General features: G+C 36.0%; 2 protein-coding genes across 2 annotated transcripts; one reads left to right on the forward strand and one right to left on the reverse strand.

The window, feature by feature from the left end:
- Positions 1-12,965: 12,965 nt before the first annotated feature.
- LOC114535816 lies at positions 12,966-13,742 on the reverse strand. The gene has a single exon (XM_028557137.1). It carries the CDS (start codon positions 13,527-13,529, stop codon positions 13,125-13,127), a length of 405 nt encoding a protein of 134 aa, XP_028412938.1. The 5' UTR covers positions 13,530-13,742; the 3' UTR covers positions 12,966-13,124.
- On the forward strand, positions 13,717-16,902 carry LOC114535834. Its single transcript, XM_028557151.1, has 4 exons — positions 13,717-14,663; positions 14,855-15,184; positions 16,045-16,334; positions 16,436-16,902. Exons 1-4 carry the CDS (start codon positions 13,717-13,719, stop codon positions 16,900-16,902), a joined length of 2,034 nt encoding a protein of 677 aa, XP_028412952.1.
- The last annotated feature ends 3,645 nt before the right edge of the window (positions 16,903-20,547 follow it).

The raw sequence follows: 20,547 nt of genomic DNA on the forward strand, positions 1-20,547 counted from the left end.
TTAATTCGAGGTAGAGGTCCTGAAATGCAACCGTTCTAGGCAAGACGTAAAAAACGACGTTTTCACGTTGTAAACAGAACGAAGACGACGTTTAAACCCGTCATGGGTCTTTAATTATTCATTTCTTTTCAATGATCCATTGTATTGATAGCCGTCGTCGTCGCATTCGCGTCCTACATGCTTAAGGTCCCTAATAATTTCAAGGGCTTAATTCTCTTTTTTTTCATGGTAACTGAATAACGGTAAATTGTCCATACACCGACACATGTTTTAAAGCTAGTTACGTTATTCAAAATAACCAAAACTGAGAGAAACTTAAAATATCGTGTCCATATATTCCGTATATATTATAACATTGTTTAATTGTACATGTAATAATTGGATTAAGTGGTTGGCATCATATGATATACACAGGCATTCTAAGGTAACATTGTAAAAATCTGTTAAATGTGTGCTGACCATTTTAATTTGTAATAAAGACTATAGAACAGTTCCAATATACAATGACTTGTTATAAAGTAATTATTTAGTATTTTATGCAGGTAACAACAGCATCATGATCAGAAAAATAAACACTGAGTACGGAATTCCTGATTATTTGTAAGGAAGTTGGTTTAATGTAGACATGATCTAACAAACTACCAGAGGAAATAAATGTGGGTTCGGTAACAATTTGGGTATAGTTTAATGACTTCATCAAAAGCGTAAGTGGTTGAGAATGATTCTCATTGAAATAGTTTATGTTAAAATCCCCTAAGACCATGTGAATGTTGGAATTACGAAGGACATATTCCAATGCTTCCAAAAATTGTGGAACATTCAAGTTGTTTTTTCTATACAGTAAAAGAAAAGAACGTGTTTGTTGTTGTTCGGTATGAAGCAGATCAAACTTTAGCGCATTTATCGAAGGTATATATTGATAATTCTCCATTTCCAAAGTACTCCTAATACAGATTGCCATACTTAGATACTTGTCTGTGATATGATCTTGACGATATATTTTGAAAGGTTTTAAGTTTTCTGTAATTTCATGTAACGAATTGTTAGGTAAAAGTTGTGTTTTAGTAAATGCAAGAACATCAGATTTAAACAATTGACAATGAGACTTGATATCCTTATTATGCTTTCTTAAGGATCTAACATTTAAAAGAAATATGGTAAAATGTGAGTTTTCATTCTCCTTAATACTTTCTATAAAATCACTAGCGTTTCGAAGTCTCTCGTATTCTTCGTCAACTTTAGGATTTGCCTTAACGTGTTTACTTTGTATTTCTCCGAGGATGTGTAAACCTTGTAAAGACGTTGCCCGGCTAAAGGCTACATATATCTGACCATAATTAAAATATCTTTGTTTATTCAACTGCATGCTAACAACTACATTTTGCAGAGTAAGACCTTAAACTTTTTGAACGGTGCATGCCCACAAAAGTGCGAATAGGAAATTGTACTCTCTGTATTTCTGGAGATGATGCTTTTCCAGGTCTAACTTTGATTTTTGCAAGAACAAGCTCTATCGGTACAACATGATTCTCTCTTGCAAATATGTTGGCAGTAGTGTTTGTTGTAGTTTTACCAGCTTTCTCATCATCAAACTTAATATATAAAACATTTGGTTCGTTAATGGAATTAATACTAATTTATATCGTTCCAATTTGACCATTGATAAGTCGATCTTGTATGTTGATATTTGTCGTAAGCATTACTGTGGCGCCTTATTTAATTCGTATTTCATAATCAAGTCCACATGTGTCAGACCGTCCTCTTGCTAAAAGTTTATTAATGTCTGCTTTATTGATGTTTTTTGGATATTGATCTCTTGCTTTAAGAATAAAGAGAGGTCTTTGAATTTCTTCAAGCTTCTTTTGGTTATGTTCATTTACAGGAGCATTTTCAGCAAAAATATGAAGCGCGTCAGATGGATAGTTTGGATTGGATGGTTCAATGGATCTTGACTGAATAACTTTAATCATCTTCTGTATGGGAGGCTGTTCTGATTCTGTTGAGGAGTTAAGTGAATGCTTCATCGTTTTTTTTGTCGCATGATTTCTGTTAGTTCAATCATTTTAAAGACACTTCATGGATGACAAAGATTTTGAACTTGGTTTTTGTAATTATCGAACACTGCTTTCTTTTTTATTGGGGGAAGTTGATAGAAGTCGCCAACAGCTATTATACTAATGCCTGCAAATAAGGTGGAAGATGAGCATCCAAAAATTTTTTTTAATCGTTGGTGGATGTGTAAGAGTTGTGTTACACAAGTTTTACGTCTTTCAAAGTGAGTCTGTACTGTGTTCTCCTTTGATCAGACATTGCAGGAATGTAATCATTAGCTTCTTTAGGGATAGCCAGTCCCATATTTATTGTTGTTCCATCAATATTTATTGCTGCAACTCCTGTTGGTGCCATTAATAAAACAGTTGGTAACTCTGGGTTAAATGGAGGATGTGTAAACGTTTTAACTGCTGTGTGGTATATAGTTTTTATCAAATGACTTTTACCAGCACTGCCACCTCCAGTAAGAAAGAGATAGATTGGTTCTATTTCAACAGGTTTCAAGCTATTCATGTTTTTTTATTAATTTTCTACACCAAGACAGAACTATATCATAGGCTCGTCTTTGTTCTGGATTCAAAGATCTAACTGATTGACGTAGCTCGTCATCAGAAATTTCTGATGGTTGGGTGTGGTGTGTGATGGTTTCAGAAGAAGGCTGACATGGTTGTGTTTGGCCTAAATCTGATGGCTGTTGTTCATTGAATGATTCGTCAGGATTTAGATCGTTTGGTGCTTCTTCTTAAATATCAGAGTTTTCTTGATCATTTATTGAGTTGTATGAAAAGGAATGGTTTGTTCCTGGATTGCTTCTGATTGACTCAAATGCTTCCGTTATCGCATCCGCGTTCAAACATTGCTCTGTTCCTTTCAATGACAGCTTGAACGTCAGCTTCATGAAACTTAGATGAATATGTTTGATCTGCAGATAATAGCTCTGTTTCTTCTCTCCATGGATAATACAACATTAGCAAGTGATGAAAGTATAATTCTGGTTCTTTTGTTTTGTTTGGTGTGTGATATCTTAAAACAGCTTTAACTTTTCTACATTTCATATATTCATTTTTGTTAATTAATTTTATTTTAGCTGGAAGACCAGTATCAACATTATCAAGAGTTGAGTTACGTGATTCAAGTAGATCGTCATCTAAACAACTAGGTTGAGAATCTTTTGTCTCGGCATCATCTGGTCTATAATCCTTATAATATAGTGTAGCAAATTGTGCTAAACATGGGATTCAATTCGGTCTTAAACTATAATGTTCAATGATATTAGACTTGAATATATCAGTGCTCTCTTCATCAAGTTCTTCAAGCTCATTTTCAGTTTTGGTTACACATATTCCCTTCTCAGGCAAATCAGTACTAACAAATATTGTTTTGGGGAATATTTTTCTCAACCACAATTCAGGCATACATCTGTACACACATTCTTGTGAGCTAACTTCCCTTGTAGAAAGAAAAGCAGCACCAATTTTTTTAAACCCATCTCTGACATTCAATTTGATGACTTGGCTTCTTTTGCTGCGTTAACAATAGCTTGGGAACACTCAGTTTCATCCTTTGTGAAGTAGGAGCAAACGTATGTCACACATTTGTAGTGATTGAAAACTGGTTGTAAGTCAACATTTGCTGCAAATCATTTGATACCAGCAACAAAGTAGTTGTTAATAAAACAACTGTCTACTGGCCGTTTCAGGTATAGGTCAAAATCAGAGTCTGGTGAAATCGATAGTGCTCTGTAGTATTCTTCTTCAGTAATACCTACTGAATCAAAGATATTTTTCTCTGTTAAAGTTGCATTGTACTTATCGTTAGATGGGTTTAACACTTCATCAATTTTCTGCTTAACTAAGGAGAGAATCTCCTTAGGTCTGTTTATAATATTTAGTTTGACTTCGTCATCGATGTTCTCATCTTAAGGTTCAGCAACTATAGTTTGTTTTGTAAAAAACTGTCGAAAGTTAAAACGACAACTTGTGTTTTTATATTTCCTACAGGTTTTTGGAATGGGTGTGCTTTTGATACATTTTGACTAAATTATGCAGCTCAGGTTCGTGTTCTTCATTTGGAAGGTTAGCTTGCACATATTGATCAATAAATTCAACAAAACTGGTTTTTGTCTCTGATGTAAGCTTTGGGCAATCAGATGTCCATATTAATGCATGTAAATGTGGTGATCCTCTCATTTGAAACTCAATGCGAAGAGCGTAGTAAGTTATTTTCCCTATTGGGTTAATTTCACTTAGAAGTACCTCACGAAAGAAAGTTTCAACTCTGTGTTGAAAATGTTTTGCTGTAACAACTGGATTTACATTTAGCAATTGACATCTTTCAGCATAAGATAAGGCTTCAATTTCGTCTTCACTTATATTTCTTCCTTGCGTTCTAGCAACTATTTGAAACAACTCGGTCCATCTGAGGTCAGCACATGATAATGTCATAAACCATGTTGGAATGCCAAGTTGTTTTACCATTGCAACAACTTCGTACATATTTGTCTTAAGAACAGGTATGCTTGATCTTGACAGACCAAACTCTTTAGTTTATTTATGTCTGATTTCATTTGTGATGCAGTAACCGGTTGCCCTTGGATCTTTTTTAAAGCTATATTAATACTATCAGCGACTTTCTTTTGTTCCATGACGAATTGTGCAAAAAATAGATATTCTGGATTTGTAGCAAATCTTCCACTGTAATGCAACAGTCGAGCATTAAAGTATTTTACTGGAGATAACAATATTTTTCTTTCATGTTTGTAACCAAAGCGTCCTTTTGGACATAATACTGGGAAAGCAAGCGGTTCACATTCATGATCAGTCATTATTGATGCTGGATGTCTATTTTCTCCTGGTGCAATATTGTAAATCTCATTACCCAATGACACATTTACTTCTTGTGAAGTTACAGGATAGTCTGGTAGAGTTGACTGTAGGCATGTTTCATGTGTAGCCTGGCGATATTTATTTAATGGATCGTTGTTTTCTTCATTGTCACTATCATCATTATCTGGTAATTTATTTGTTTTAAGATGTTTTTGCAGGTGTATTATGCACCTGTTCCCTTAATTCTTTAAGATTGTCACTTATATTATTTATGTCAATTGCTACACTGGAGTACAAATAATTATTCTGTTTAAGCCAATTCAAGGCATCTTGAATCACTTGTGGACGCACTGCTTCGAAATAAACATGACCTCTAAATTCAAGTTTACGTTTTAGTTTTAGCATTATTATACCAGATCTTTCGGGAGGGCGTGGCAATACATTACATATTTGATCACAATCAACTGATACATTACAAATTGCACCAGCAACTTCTTTCTGTTGTCGTTTTGGCATAACAATTATTTTTTCAAAAACAATTCTTTGTGCAATAAGAATTTGTTCAAGTTTTTCTAGAGCTGCAAGTTCCGCTGGAATTTCATCAACAGACATGTCGTCGTACACTGATTGACAAGGAATTTTACCCTTTGAAACCTTTAAATGACATGTCGCACAAATATATTCTTTGTTGTCAAATGATGTTACGTTCGTGAATACAGAGTTTGGAATGGAATCATAGTTTTCTCTCTTAAGAGATCTTACAGACTTTCTATACAAAAGACGATTGCAGACCGAACATATGAAATAAGGACCTTCTCTTATTTTTCTGTTAAAGATTGCTATGAAATCATCCAATGTTAAGTTTGACTTGTTTGCTTGACGCTTATGTTTTTTTGCTCATTCTACTTTTTTCACGTTATACTTCTTTCTCACCAGAGTCCATTGTTTCGTAATTCATTGCGCGTTTTTCATGAAGTACCTTTTTTTCACATGGATCGATTTCTTTGTATTTATGTGAAGCTTCTTCACAAAGTCGTTTCTTTTCTGCAGGACCCATCTCTTGATATTTAAGTTTCTTTTTTTCAAGAAGAGCATTCTTTTTGTGAGAGTTCATTTCTTGGTATTTGCGTGCATAATTGTCAAGAAGATGTTTCTTATTGAAAGGATTTATTTCCATGTATTTCATCTTCTTATTTTCAAGAAGACTATTTTTTTCTGTGGGAGCCATCTCTTGGTATTTACGTTTTGCACTTTGAAGAAGCACTTCTTTTTTACTAGAGTCCATTTCTCTGTATTTACTTTTGTTATTTTCACTGAGTGCATTTTTTTCGCAGAGTCCATTTCTTTGAATTTACTTTTGTTAATTTCACTGAGTGCATTTTTTTTGGCAGAGTCCATTTCTCTGTATTTACTTTTGTTATTTTCACTGAGTGCATTTTTTTTTGCAGAGTCCATTTCTTTGTATTTACTTTTGTTACTTTGTACAAGTGCATTTTTTTTTGCAGAGTCCATTTCCTTGTATTTAGTTTTGTTGTTTTGTACAAGGGCATTTTTTTTTTTGCAGAGTCCATTTTCTTGTATTTATGCGCATTTTTATCAAGAAAACTCTTATGCATAGAATCCATCTCTTGGTATTTAAGTTTATTGCTTTCAACAAGACATTTCTTACTTGTAGGATTCATAGAGCTATACATGTTTTTTCTATTCTTATTTTGTGCTTCTATCTGAGTAGTAGACTTGTGCTTCCTTAAGATTTTTTGTTTTTCAGACTTCGTAATTGTGCCAGGAATTGATAAAAACTGGATGATATATGGTACTTTTTTAAGGCTAGGATAATTGCACTTTATTATATCACATATTATTCTATTAACAAAATTAAGCGAGTCAGTAAATTCTTCATAGATACATACACCATTTTCTGAATCGAGACCTAAGAAAAAGTACGTAGTTGTGTGTTTTTTACGATAGGTTTTATTCTGCATTATGCAACCCAATGACTCTTCTAAAAACCGTAACAAAAATCCACTATTGTTCGAATTTGCCAACAGTAAGTTCTGGAAATCAAGGTTACTGGATTCAGCTGTTAACCAAAGTGTCCCTTGATACCGAGACGTATATTCTATGTTGATTCCAGAACCGCATATTTCTATGCTTCCAGGTAAATTTTTAAAAACTGAAGAGCCGTGCTCACCGTTTTTAAACAATTCTTTCATAATCTCTGTGGCTTTTTCAGTAATAGCATTTAGAGTATTATTTCTCCAACATTTACATATCATGATTGTAGAAAAACAAATTGAATAGATTAACGGGAAAAAAACGGAAGATCATTTAGAAATTTCATTTGATTTTTGATCCTCAATTGTTGTTGAAGAGTAATGTACATTGGTATCATTATTAAGTTTGTGCCTGTTTGGAAAATTTTCATTGACAGTAGTGTTATTTAAATCATGTACTTGTTCATCACACGTAAGATTGGCAATCTTAACACCTTTTATTTCAAAGATAGCACCAGGTATATACAAATACTTTAATATTCTAGTAAATTTCCAAGTGTATTAAATTGTAACAAGACATATGTTCCATTAGCGTCAGGCATACCTAAAGAATCTCTGACATGAGAATTAAAAATCTTAATTTTATTATTCGAATCAGTAAAGATAGCTACAGTGTTTAATTCAATAGTTAGTAGAAATAAATTGAAACCTTGTCCTTGCAAATGTTCAAAAGAAGTATTCAAAGCCACAACAAATGGGTTGCCCTCAATTAACCTAGGTGTATGAAGTGTATTTGAATAACTTTCACTGAATTCAAATAAGTAATCAATTTCCTCAACAGTCACCATTGTAGGCAGTTCATTAAGTAACAAATATCTTTGCCTTGCTAACTGAGACAATGCAGAATATAATTCGTTACCAAGGTGCATAATATCAACCAAGTTGTTTGAGTTCAAAATTGAATGATAGTGATACACATGAATAAGAGAGCATAAACTCATAGGTACACATTGATGACCTGCATTTTGACCAAAGATATCAACATTACCTTGACTGTAAGGAGCATGAATTGTTTCATTTGGGTTGACAAAAGTAGGGCCTGGATTAGTTTCAATGTCTTGACAAAGAGAAAGTGCAGGGTGCGGGTAAAAAGTGCGGGTGCGGGTAAAAAGTGCGGGTGCGGGTAAAATTGCGGGCTCAGCTGGAGACGAGAACACGTGTAGCGAAAAGGGCCGAGATTCCATATTGTTTTGACAAATGTGTCTCAAGGAATATCTTACAAAGCTATCCTTCTAAACATGAGCGACTTTTACCAGACGCTAGAAAAGGCAGGCTATATAGTAGTCTGTAATCCTCCGGGAGACGGAGACTGTTTTTACACCGCAGCGGCGTTTCAACTGGGTATGGAGACGGAAAAGGTTAAGAATATGGTTTTCCACCATCTGCTCAACCACAGAAATGATGTAAGTACAACTGCAACAATTCAAAAAAATAATCTTAAATAATGTAATTTATTTAAATTTTGTATGATAGAGATCGATGTTTTTTCTTATAAATTCGGAGTTCGGTGTCTCTAAATGGCATCGAAAGGTTACTGTCTGAAGGAAACTTAAAACTGACAAAGGCTACAGACAAGAGAAACATCACACAGTGCAGGTACTGATGATCAAAATAATGTATATTGACTGAGTATCCAGTATCCTTTTTGTAGGATTCGGGTAATGACAAATTTGCCTTTATTTGTGATATTGACTTCTGTGACAAGAGTGTACCAAGTGACTGGCAGAGTGCAGTGGAAAAACTCAAAAAGGAGTATGCAACCGACTTATGTATTACAACCTTGGCTAAGGTCTTCCTGCAAGAGCTAGTAATATTGTCACTACGCAAGCCTGAGGTATATTTGTTACATGCTATAGTGATAGTCATAGAGTACTGATATATATATATATATATATATATATATATATATATATATTGGGGGGGGGGTCTTGTTTGGGTTAGGGTTAGAATGAGGGTTATGTTTAGGGTTGGGATTGGGTGTAGGCTTGGGCTTAGATTTAGGGTTCGTGTTTGGGTGATATTGACATAGTTAGTTGTAACTGTAACTATAACCATAACCGTAACTCAAACCCTACCCAACCTTAACTCCAACCCTGTCCAACACTCCTATTCTAATAACATTAACCCCAACCCAAATCCTCACCCCAAACCTAACTTCAACCAAAACTCTAACCAGGTGCGGATCTAGGATTTTTCATACCTTAGTCAAATTTTATGACGTCATTTATGACGTCACGTATGGCGTCACGCATGACTCATTTACTAGCATGTTCGATTTTTTAAATTATAGCCTTCAGACTACCAGCTGAACTGCTTCGCCCCATATTAGGCTCATCAGCATGCCTAGAATACACTTTTAAAAATATACGCTAGCTAAAAATTGTTTTTGAGATGACATTGAGGGGAGAATCTACTTCTTCCCAAAGTATTCCTTAGTCCCTACTTTGAGTAGTCCCAACTTTGAGTATTATTGTTACTAACTAGTACAAGGGCCGAAGCTGAAGCAGGAGAAGTAGGAAAATATTCAAAACAGGAAATTAAAATCACGCTAGATTAAGTATCCGACAATTATATCGCGGACTGACGACAGAGTTACAATGTCAACATCATGATGTATATTCACTCATAATTTTCATATGAACGTATTTATACATGTGATATACATCAGGAATACGGAATAATAATAACTAAAAGTGAACATGCTAACTTTGTGTCTTTCATATCATATTTAAGTTATATATTCATTTATAGCAACCTTTGACCCGGCCAGCGCAGACATATGTAAATTTATATTTGAATACATACAGAACTAGCCATGCTTGTTGTTGTTCGACAATCATTTTGCCGATTTGAGATCTAAAAACACAGTTATATAAAAGCGTAGCATGGAATAAACAAAATATAGTTAACTTATTGCAGTACAAGCCTTTTTCTTGCCATTACGAGCATGCTTCGGCACATATAACTCCACACAAACATTTGAGCTTAGCCTTGAGCGTGTCGCCTTCATAAATACAAAGATCGAACGTCGCATTAATATCGCGTCATTTAGACACTCTAAATCGTTCGAATGGCTCGTACAAATCACTACAAGGCGATGAAGACATTGTAAAATAACACAATAACAAAACGAACGCGAAAAAGCAGAAGCTAACTTCGAAATTTAATCCTTCGATGCTCAGAGCGATTGAAAAGGCATGTTTCCACTCTTTGCCTAGTCTTTGCCTAACATGACTAACACAGGCATGCTTACGAAGCACAGTGATTGGTTCAACTCGCCAAAGATTAGGCAAAAAATGCAAGCCAATGAAATAATAGAATTTAAAAAAATTACCCAATCATGAGGCTTCCTGATTACGTCAAGTTAGGCAAATTCGTCTTGGTTAGGCAAAAAAGCTATAAGCCAATCAAAAGGCTGTATCGGCCGCCAGGCATAGGCAAAATAGCTGCCTCTCATTGGCTTGCTTCATGGCTTGCCTAAATACCAATGAGCTATATATCTATAAATAACTGGACTGTGATATGAAAATATGAATAATTAACTGTCATGTTTCCACTTATGAATGCATACTTTGTGAATTGGGAACTGGGAATTTGGTAATTATTATCTGGATAATTTACCATAGTCACTTGACTATGTTGCCTACCCCTAGATCCGCGCCTGACTCTAACCCCATCCTTAAACCTAACTTTAACCCTTCAAAAATAAAATAAGCATATAATTATATAGGGGGTCCATGGACTAGGGGTCCATGTTTTGTATTTTCCCATTTTCAAGTAGTCTGTTTATATTAGATAAATGACCATTACAAAGTGGACTTGTATTCTGAAATTACTGTTTGACAGGTTATTTAATTATTCAGCATCTCAAAACAATATCTGATTAACAGCACTACCATTATTACAGCAGATTTGTCCCTGTCACCCAATGGTGATCTTTTTTAGGATAATGTAGAAGAATGCACAGAGACCAAATTTCCCAAGTCAGGCGTAAAGTTGGGCACATTATATTTTGGTCATACTGGTGATCATTATGTGGCAATAAAACCTACAGAGAGTAAGGTAAATATACATATTAAACAGCTGTTTATAAATTACCACACTATATTATAAACAATTAATAACCAAATGAAATAATTGGGAAAAGTGTAGTGCTGCTTGAGTAATAACTTTCAATTCTTAATTTAGTTTCAGAGTAGAAGAACATTCGCTGATGTTGTTAAAAGGCCAGAGCCCACCACTCATGGAAAAGATGTAGAGGAGAACCTGTCAAAGACTACAGAACATCACCAGAACATCAACAGACCATCATCCCCAACTCAGTGGATTAAGGATAAAAGTCGTTGTTTAAAAACAGTAAGTGCAGTTCACAAAGTTGATTGCATTTCAAGAATCCAGCTGTAACAACCCATGCAATTTATGCAATATTTTGGGTAAATTCTTAAAGTATTATCATGGTATATTTATGACACCATTTGACCTTTGACACCTGACCATGTGAAAACATTTGATATTCATAAATATTTTTAAAAGATGTTCAAATTATTATTTTATATTTTTGTATTATTTATTTATTTATTTATTTATCTATGATTTATTTATTTTTATTTATTAATTTATTAATATTTAAGTGTGTATCTCAGTGAGACTGACAGAAGAAGGGAATGGGAAGAAATCAATTGGAATAATAGCTCCAAAAATAATTTCTCTATAACAAGAAACTTGATCAAAATATCTGCATTTTTTATGTAATGTTTGTTAATAAAATAGGCACCCCACAAAAAAAGAAAGGTAACTGAGATGGACTTTACTGGAGTTGAAGAGTTTAACCCTGGTGTACCTGTCTGGAAAGGAGTGCCTCAGGTTAGATGTAATTTTACTAACTTACTATGTATATATATACAAACGCTGGTCTTATTTTGTACCCAAATTCATCTTTGCGGTGCCAAATAAACAGGGGGGGGCTGGGTCAAAATGAACGGGAGTGCAGGGGGGGGCGATTCTGAAAAATTATTTGACCTATTTTGGAAAGTTTAAGCCCTATGACCCCCATCGGCTCTCTTGAAGCTCTTGATTCTGCAAAAAGACCTGTCAAACAAACATTTTGTAGTATACCGAAAAAAATAAAGTTAGAAAGTTTCCTACAATAGTGTACATTCTTTAATTTTTTTGTTCTTCACTAGTACCACCTGTTCAAAGATGATCCAATCAACAGTTCAACTACTGATGACCCTGATGCTATTATCTGTATTAGCTCTGATGAGAATACAGCTAACAGCTCTCAAGGCATGTCACCGATCAAAAGCCAAAAGAAAAAAGTGGTAGGTAATAGGTCCCAGGTTAATATTCTACCGTGGAAATTAGCAGCTTGTGGTCCAGCATTTCCCAGACATGATTGCCATCAGTAGCAGACCAGCAGTAATATTGCCGACGAGTTAAATTACCCATGTATATAAAATACACCAATTATGACACTTTCTTTTTAATTTTAGAAAGTTGAAAAGAAAAATAGTGACATAATAGACCTCACCACATCTTTTAGCAACCTTAGTTCAGGAGAGGGTACACCAGAAAAACTTGAATTACCTAGAAAATGCAGCTTAGCGAATAAGAAAAAATGTACAAAGAACTTATTCAGCCAGGATTCGAGGTACCAAGAACTTATTCAGCCAGGATGTGAGATAGACTGCAAAATATAAAACATGTTAATCATTAAAAAACATGTTTGAGGCATGCACCTTGGACAACGACATGTTAACGGGTGTAGTGTACAGTAAAGCCCCGCATAAAAGAACCAGTGGGTTAAGAACCACCAGCCTGAAATTTGGGCAATTAAGCACCCAAAATACAAGAACCACTTCAGGCTGACAAATGAAACTGGTTCTTAAGAAACCTTATTAAACTTTTAGCTGAATTAGTAAGCAGGTACTAAGAAGAAAACAAAATACTGTAATCTTGCCAGCAGGAATTATGTCTTTCAACCACATCATGCATGCATTTATTTTATCAAAACAGCAATCAATTCACAACATAATTCAACTTGCATAACTATATTCAAAAAACTTACATCATGATGGCCCTTTGTTCACTCAGTACTTGATGGGTATAAAATATACGCTATGCATCAACCATATTAACATAAACAGTAAAAACAAATGACAATGTCCAGTACAAAAGTGAAGAAGTAAGGAATCTAACTTAATTTTATGATATCAGTAAGTTTCCAGTTGCTAGATATTTCAATTTTCTTGAGCTTTTTAAGAAGTTGTTCCAGATAACCAGCATTTCCAATAAGTTTATAGTCCACTGGTATTTCTAGACCTTTGCCTTCCCCTTCATTGTATTTACTCCCAATGCATTCAGCCTCAAGTTCACCATAGTCCACTAAAAATTTGTGAAAGATTTTTGACAATTCGATTGGAACATGCCCTACAGTGTAGCCATCTTCATTCTTAACTACCACAGCGTATTTGTCATATTCATTGTCGGGTTCCACTTCACAAGTCAGTATCTCACCAATGTAAACAGTTGAAGTTTGAAAATATGCATGATAACCACGGATGCTTGCCTCTACATAAATTCCATACTCATTTTCCATTCTTGCAGAGAAATGTCGGTATTTTAGTATATTTTCTTTGAAAAACTAGCAAGAAATATCCAAGATGGCGGAACGGTTCTTACAAGAGTGTCTGACTCGTACCCAGTCGTCTCTCTTTCATGGCATTCACATGATCACATCTTGCCAATCCAGCGCCATTGTAGCTAGTTTGTAACTGTTTATGCAAATGAATCGTACATTATTCGATTGTGGTATCAAAAAGTCAGTAGAACTGAAAGATGGACGGCTTTACGACATTACAGAAACATTAGGAAAGTCAGTTGAACTGAGCAGCAAATCTTTGAAATGCAACATCTGTGAAAAATCGTTTACAGGAGAGCAGTATCTTAACATTCACGTGCGCCTAAAACATGAAATTCAGTCTGCTGCTGCGGCTGGTAACACTCATCGTAGTTTAAGCCAAGGACCATCTGGAGTGTTGCAGACAGATTCATTAGAGAATCTTGACAATCGTCAATCTGAATCAGACAAAGAATTCAATATTAATGGCCAGTCGGGACAAGGCCAAAGGCCACAACAACAGGAAAAGCGAAGAGGAAGTGCTAAACGGAACTCATACACCCTGGACTTTAAAATAAAAACTCTTAACCGTTTGGATCAAATCAAAACCAAGGGAAAGGTGGGCAAATTTTTAGCAGTTGCAAAGGAAAGGGGAGTCAGCAAATCCCTGGTGATAAAATGGAACAAAGAAAAAGACCGATTACAAGAACAACTAGTCCTCAACAAATACAGGAAAAACACGGGCCCAACCACAGCTGCTAGACGAAGGCGGAGAATTACTGATAACCGATCAAAACATATGGAAAAGTACCCTCGGGCATCAAAATTACTGGTATCAGAATTTAAACTGCGTAGAGCAGCAGGCAGCAAAGTTTCTAAACTTTGGATTAAGAAAACAATGAAAGCTAAAATCGAAATGTGCTACGGTAAAGAAGCAGCAGAAAGGTTTAAAGGCAGTCACAACTGGTTTCAGCGATTCAAGAAAAGACATGGCATTGTTCTCAGACGTCGCACAAACAAAAAGAAAGATTCTGCAGATGATGGTAGGAGTACTATACAGAAGTTTCACAGGAATTTGAGGAAATCTTTAAAAACACAAAGGAGAAGAAACAGGTCTTCTATTATTAATTATTTTTAATTATTTTTATTATTTATTATTTTTTTACCAATTATTTGTAATAATCTTAAACCGCTCTGATGATGTTGCGCTGCAAGCAACGAAACGTTAGCAATTAAATTTCTTATATATATTATGTCTTGTCTCAAAGTCATTTGCTGGGCATTAATTTTTATCTTTAAATTAGGTCTTCTATTGATCCAAAATATGGAAGATGGCTACCCAAGAACAGATACAACATTGATCAGGTGCCCCTTGCATTTGTTACTGGGCAAGAAACAACTTATGATACATTGGGTAGCAAGCAGGTATGGGTGTCACAACCATCATCTGGCTTAGATAAAAGGCAAGCTACCCTACAACTTTGTATACGTGCCGAAGGTGAACAAAATGTCAAGCCAGCCATCGTATTCAGGGGAAAGGGGAATTTAAGTATCTTTGAGAAAGAACAGTATGACAAGGGAGTTGATGTGTTTTACCAGCCATCTGCCTGGATGGATACAGAGGTAAATATGCAGTGGGTCAAACAAACACTTGTTCCTGGGATTGGAAAAGACAAAGATGACAAGGTTATCTTTGTTGATAATGTTGGTTTTCAGCAAAGCAAGACATTTCACCAAGTATGCAGAAATGAAATCAATGCATCAGTGTACATGCTTCCTGAAAATCACACGGATAAGATCCAGCCAGTTGATGCAGGATGTGGAAAAATGATGAAAGTAAAAATAGCCGCAGAAATGGAAAGGTGGTTGGAGGAGGAACAAAATCTAGAAAAATGGCATGACAAACTCTCAGCCAGAGAAAGAAGGATCCTTATGACAAAGTGGACAGCAGAGGCATGGAGGGAGCTAAGTAAAAATAAAGAATTTTTTAGAAGATTGTTTGAAAAAACTGGCTGTTTGTTAACAGCTGATGGTTCAAATGATGATAAGATCTGCCCCCAAGGGCTAGACAATTACCAATTCTAGTTAAAGACAAGTTACATTTATAGTTTATATAATTAACAGTTAAATTACAGTTCATTTACTAGTCTCATTGTATACAATAAGAGGTTTAAAACTCTAAACCAGGAACAATTGTTTTTGACTGGAAATAAGAACCAGTTAAGAACCACTTCAGCCTGATTTCTTTCTAAGTACCTGTTATAAAAGAACCACTTCAGCCTGAAGTCAAAATTCACTGGTTCTTTTATGCGGGGCTTTACTGTATGCAACTGCTAGCTAGGGCTTACCGTTCTACAGGAACAAGGCCTCCACATACCAAATCACTAATGCTCAAATTAACTTGAATGGCAGAATGCTATTTGTGTAAGGTTAGACATGTGCTAAAATATCAAAAGCTTATTATTTTCACAGTGACACTGTTTTTTATTTATAGCTATGAACATCAGATGTCTGAAGTATCAAGCACTGATGACAAGTCCTTTCGTAGCAGTGTTGGTATCGATAGTGAAGATTCTGAAGAAAGAAAAACCAGAAGGAGTGGGCAAAGGAAAATTCACCCCAGCATGTGGGATGGTGTGGTGACGGAAGAAGTAACCTCTCTTCCAGAAGGAATTGATGGACTCTCCTCATACAAATTCAAATACAGCACTCAAAAAAACAAGAATGAAATACTTCAAGCTGATGGAAGAAAATGGAAGAAAAGTTCACAAACAGAATGGTCCAGTGAAGGAAAGCTGCGTTATGCTGACTGTCTGGGCTCCCATAGATGTCCAAACAGCGAGTGCCCTTATAGATCTCAGTACGGAGTGGTAAATGTCCTTCAGATGAAAAAAATAATGGCGTGGATGTATGCGCCGTATGCGAACAACCAGTTACCTTTCAGCCATGCGCTGCACGCCGTTACGTTAAATCAGGCAAGAAAAATGTTAAAGTTTTTCGCATTGGAACACACACGTGCCCAATAAGGCACGTGAACTCGAAACCAACAGAGAAGGTCAAAGATCTGTTACAAAAGAATCCAGATTTGAAGCCTTCTCAAATTCAGTCTACCTTCATCCTCTCTGCATTACGAAATGGAGATGATTTGGCTAAAGTAAAGAAGGAAGCTTCTCAAGTACTCGACAGAAAGTGGATATCCAACCAAAAGCAGGAACTCAAAAAAAGTGTTAACCCGTCTGGCGAAAACTTCGAAGCTCTGGCCACATTTAAACAATATGTTGACAAAGAGGACAAGCTTCTGATTTATAGAATCATCGACAGGCGCTGCAATCCAGATATTCCATCATACTGATTCAAAACAAGTAAAGTTCGAATGCAAATGGCCAAAAATATGGAGAGAGATTGCGATCACTTTCTGAATAAAGAATTTTGCTATTTTGATGGCAAAGTGAAAAGATGCCGTAATTACGTCACTTTGACTGCCAGCGTTTATCATCCGATGTTGAAACGCCAGATTCCTTTGGCAGTGATGGAAGCCGAAAAAGAATACAGTGATAATATTGAATTGTTTTGGAAGCTGTTCAATGAAGCTTTAAACAGCGAAACAGGGCAAGAAAAGTTCACCCCAATTGGATGGTGTACCGACATGGCGGGAGCCAACATGAACGGCATAAAAAAAGTTTTTGGTAGCAAAGCTGTGGAACAGCGAGTAAAAAGCTGCGAATTTCATTACAAAGAAAACAGGAATAAAATGGCAGCAAAATTACGCGATGGTGTTGATGCCGAGATTTTTAAAAGCCTCTGTGACGACTTGCTCATGGCGAATCTACCAGAGACATACAATGCAGCGAGAGATACCATTCATCAGTTCATCAACAAGAAGCCAGAAAGGGGATTTTTAAAGACCTGGGTAGACTGGTGGGACCACCGTAGGACGTTCATTTTCCGTGCCTTTAACCCGAGCTATGCTCCCAGAATGAATCTCGCTGAAGTTGTGCATGCAAGTTGGGCGCACCGAGACCGCCCGAATATGTCACTTTTAGATGCAGCCCAAGCCGATACGAGAGACAGTATTTTACTTGAGGCGGAACTTGAGGGTTTCGAAAACGGAAATTTTAAGGGGGGAAAAGGTCCCACAGTCACAGAACGGCGCGAAAAGACCCACCGCCAAGAAATTACTCGGGCTTCACAGCTGGGCAAAGAAATGTCAGCACTCAGGGGCAACATGATTGACCCTTCATCGGCTCATCGCCCTCCAGCACCGAAAAAGGTTAGAAAGGCGAAAAGAAGTAATGGTCGGACCGTTTCGAGTAACAAATCCACAGTAGCACCATGCACCCAAAGGCCAAGCCCTGTTCTGTTTAGTCAAGGAACACACGTGGGTCAGTTTAATGTAGCCCACAATGCACCTTTATGTTCCATCGGGGCTCCTCAAGTTGCTGGTGCGGACATGTCTGGTCATGCTATCCCACCATTTCATGTTGCACCAAACCATGGAAATCTTCCAAGCGTCGCCCCAGTGACAAACGGAAATTTGGCAGTAGGCTACAATCATAGTCCGTTTTCCTACGGATATCATCCAGGCTCCAACCATGGAACCCCGCCACCCCTTAACCGGCCTCCCACTATCTGGCATTTAGGACTTTCGTCACATCCGTATCAACTGATTCGGCTTCCAACAAATGTAAAAGTTTGCTATGGATGTGGTATACCCTTCACCGATCAACATCGCAGATCTCCACATAATATTGTTATAAAACATATTGATCGACGATTTATCAGGCGAAATCCAACAACCGGACAGCCAGACTTTTCTGTAGATTTCCAAAATACATACTACCATCTGAATATTGCTCACGTACGTCGGAAAAACCCAATGTTCAATGGCAATGTTAATGTTTCGTTGGATCTGTATAGCTCGTTAAATGAGGAACAACATAACACGATTACTTCTGGCGAAATTCTTCTTAATCTCGTTTAAACTTGTTTTGGACTAAAATAATACTATCGAGGTCTGTGGGGTAGGACACGGTCCCTTTTTCCCATGTCTTAAAGACGTAAACAAATGTGTGGTCTGCACTAGTTAGTTTGAAGGCTTTTCTTAGTAGAAAATACCAAACTCGGGATTTAGAGCAAATTATATCAACGGCAAAATCATTCAACCTCGTGAGGTTGTCTTCGTGGTAAAAACTGTTCATTTTGTGAGTTACATGAGCAGAAGGGACTGTAACCTTTGTCGTTATTTCTATTACGGTTTCTTGTTGGTTATGGAGTTTTTTATAAAGTTGATGTTTATGTATTCAAGATTTATAAAGCTTTATGTATACTGGACAATAAATATGACAGTTCACGTGCATGTTGGTAGTAAACGAATGGTCAGACTCAGATCATGACAACCGCACTTTTTCCCGTACCCGAACCTTTTACCCGCACCCGCACTTTTTACCCGCACCCGCACCTTTTACCCGCGACCCGCGACCATTAGACACACTCCACAATAATTCATCCTGTGGTTTAAATCTTGGAATGTAAGACTAGTATTTTCATTACTTTGGCATGATTGTTTTCTGTAAAAATGCTTCTGTTTAATATTCATTTGATAATAGAACATCAATTTCTTTAATTTCTTGATAAATCTTACAATGTTGTTTTTAAAATTTACTGTTTTTCTTCAGTGAATTGAAAAAAACAATGTTTATTAACGTTCCCATGAACTTCATGCCTCTGTACTTTAGTGTACTGATATATGCATGATGAAACAATGTTTCTCTTGATCACCTTCTGAACATCTTGACCTAACATTCTGAGTTTTATTCATTGAATACTGCGAAGGGCTCTGCCATCTGGTTGACGGAAACTACTATTGCATTGCATCTTTTCAATAACTGCTGATTGGCCTTGTTTGGATATAAATTTTATGTAATGTGACTTGATGCTCGTTTGTAGTTAAGCTGGTTGGGTATTCAAAGTTTTCTCACAAATAATTTTGCAATTTGTATCACCTTCAGCATTCAAATGTTGGCATTTAGAATTGTAGAAAATAAGTTTGTTCAAATATATAATTCTAAAATTCAAGTGGACAACTTTAGAAATGATCATTTTTGTATTAATCAAATTTTTCACTGTGTTAATACTCAAGATATTTATATTCATAGTTGTAAGTTTGGCATACATAATTGGTAACTTGGCATTCATAATTTGTGACTTGGCATACATGTAATTTACAAAGATAGCATGAGGTAAAAAGTGAGAACTCCTCCAATGAGATATTGAGTGTGATTTAACCTAAAAAACAGTTAAAAAATTCTACTGAAATATATACCTAAGTGTAAATTAAGTAAATTAATTACTTAAGTGTGTATTTATTTTAATAAATAAAATAAACTATTCATAAATATCCTAGAAGATATCCCATAATCCATATCCCACTAGAGAAGAATGAAAGATGCCCCCCTCTCCCTTTCATACATCTGAATATAGTTTAATACTCAAATGTCCCTCGATCCAACCAGCCCTTTCACATTTGACTATATGTATGACCTAATAGCTTTATATAAGATCATGTAATTGTGTCTACGAGGTTAGTAATTGTGTATCCGCTAAGTATAAATGACTCATATAATGATGCATTCCTAAATATGTAAATGGTGTAAATGAACAGATCTATGTTATTAAAATACAACCAAAATCCACGCATATTAAAAATACTCTTACCATATTTAAACTTGACATGGAACCTCTTAAAACTCTATACAAACACTTCTTGTCCAACATAAAAGTAAAAAGCAAGCGAAAAGGTTTATTTGTGTTGTGCGCCCTCGTGGTCGAATTGTATCACCACTATCACATGATTAAATCATCAAAATAAAATCGCGCATTGAAAATTTGGCAGTTCACCACAACTCTTGCGAGACCAAACTTTGAGGTAGATAAATACGCTCGTATACATGCGAATTAAGAGAGTCGCATCATCAAGTCCTGGATACAAGTGAGCAGT

Source organism: Dendronephthya gigantea, unplaced genomic scaffold (assembly GCF_004324835.1).
Source record: "Dendronephthya gigantea isolate DGI-Jeju-01 unplaced genomic scaffold, DenGig_1.0 000126F, whole genome shotgun sequence".
In the NCBI taxonomy this organism is placed as follows: domain Eukaryota; kingdom Metazoa; phylum Cnidaria; class Anthozoa; order Malacalcyonacea; family Nephtheidae; genus Dendronephthya; species Dendronephthya gigantea.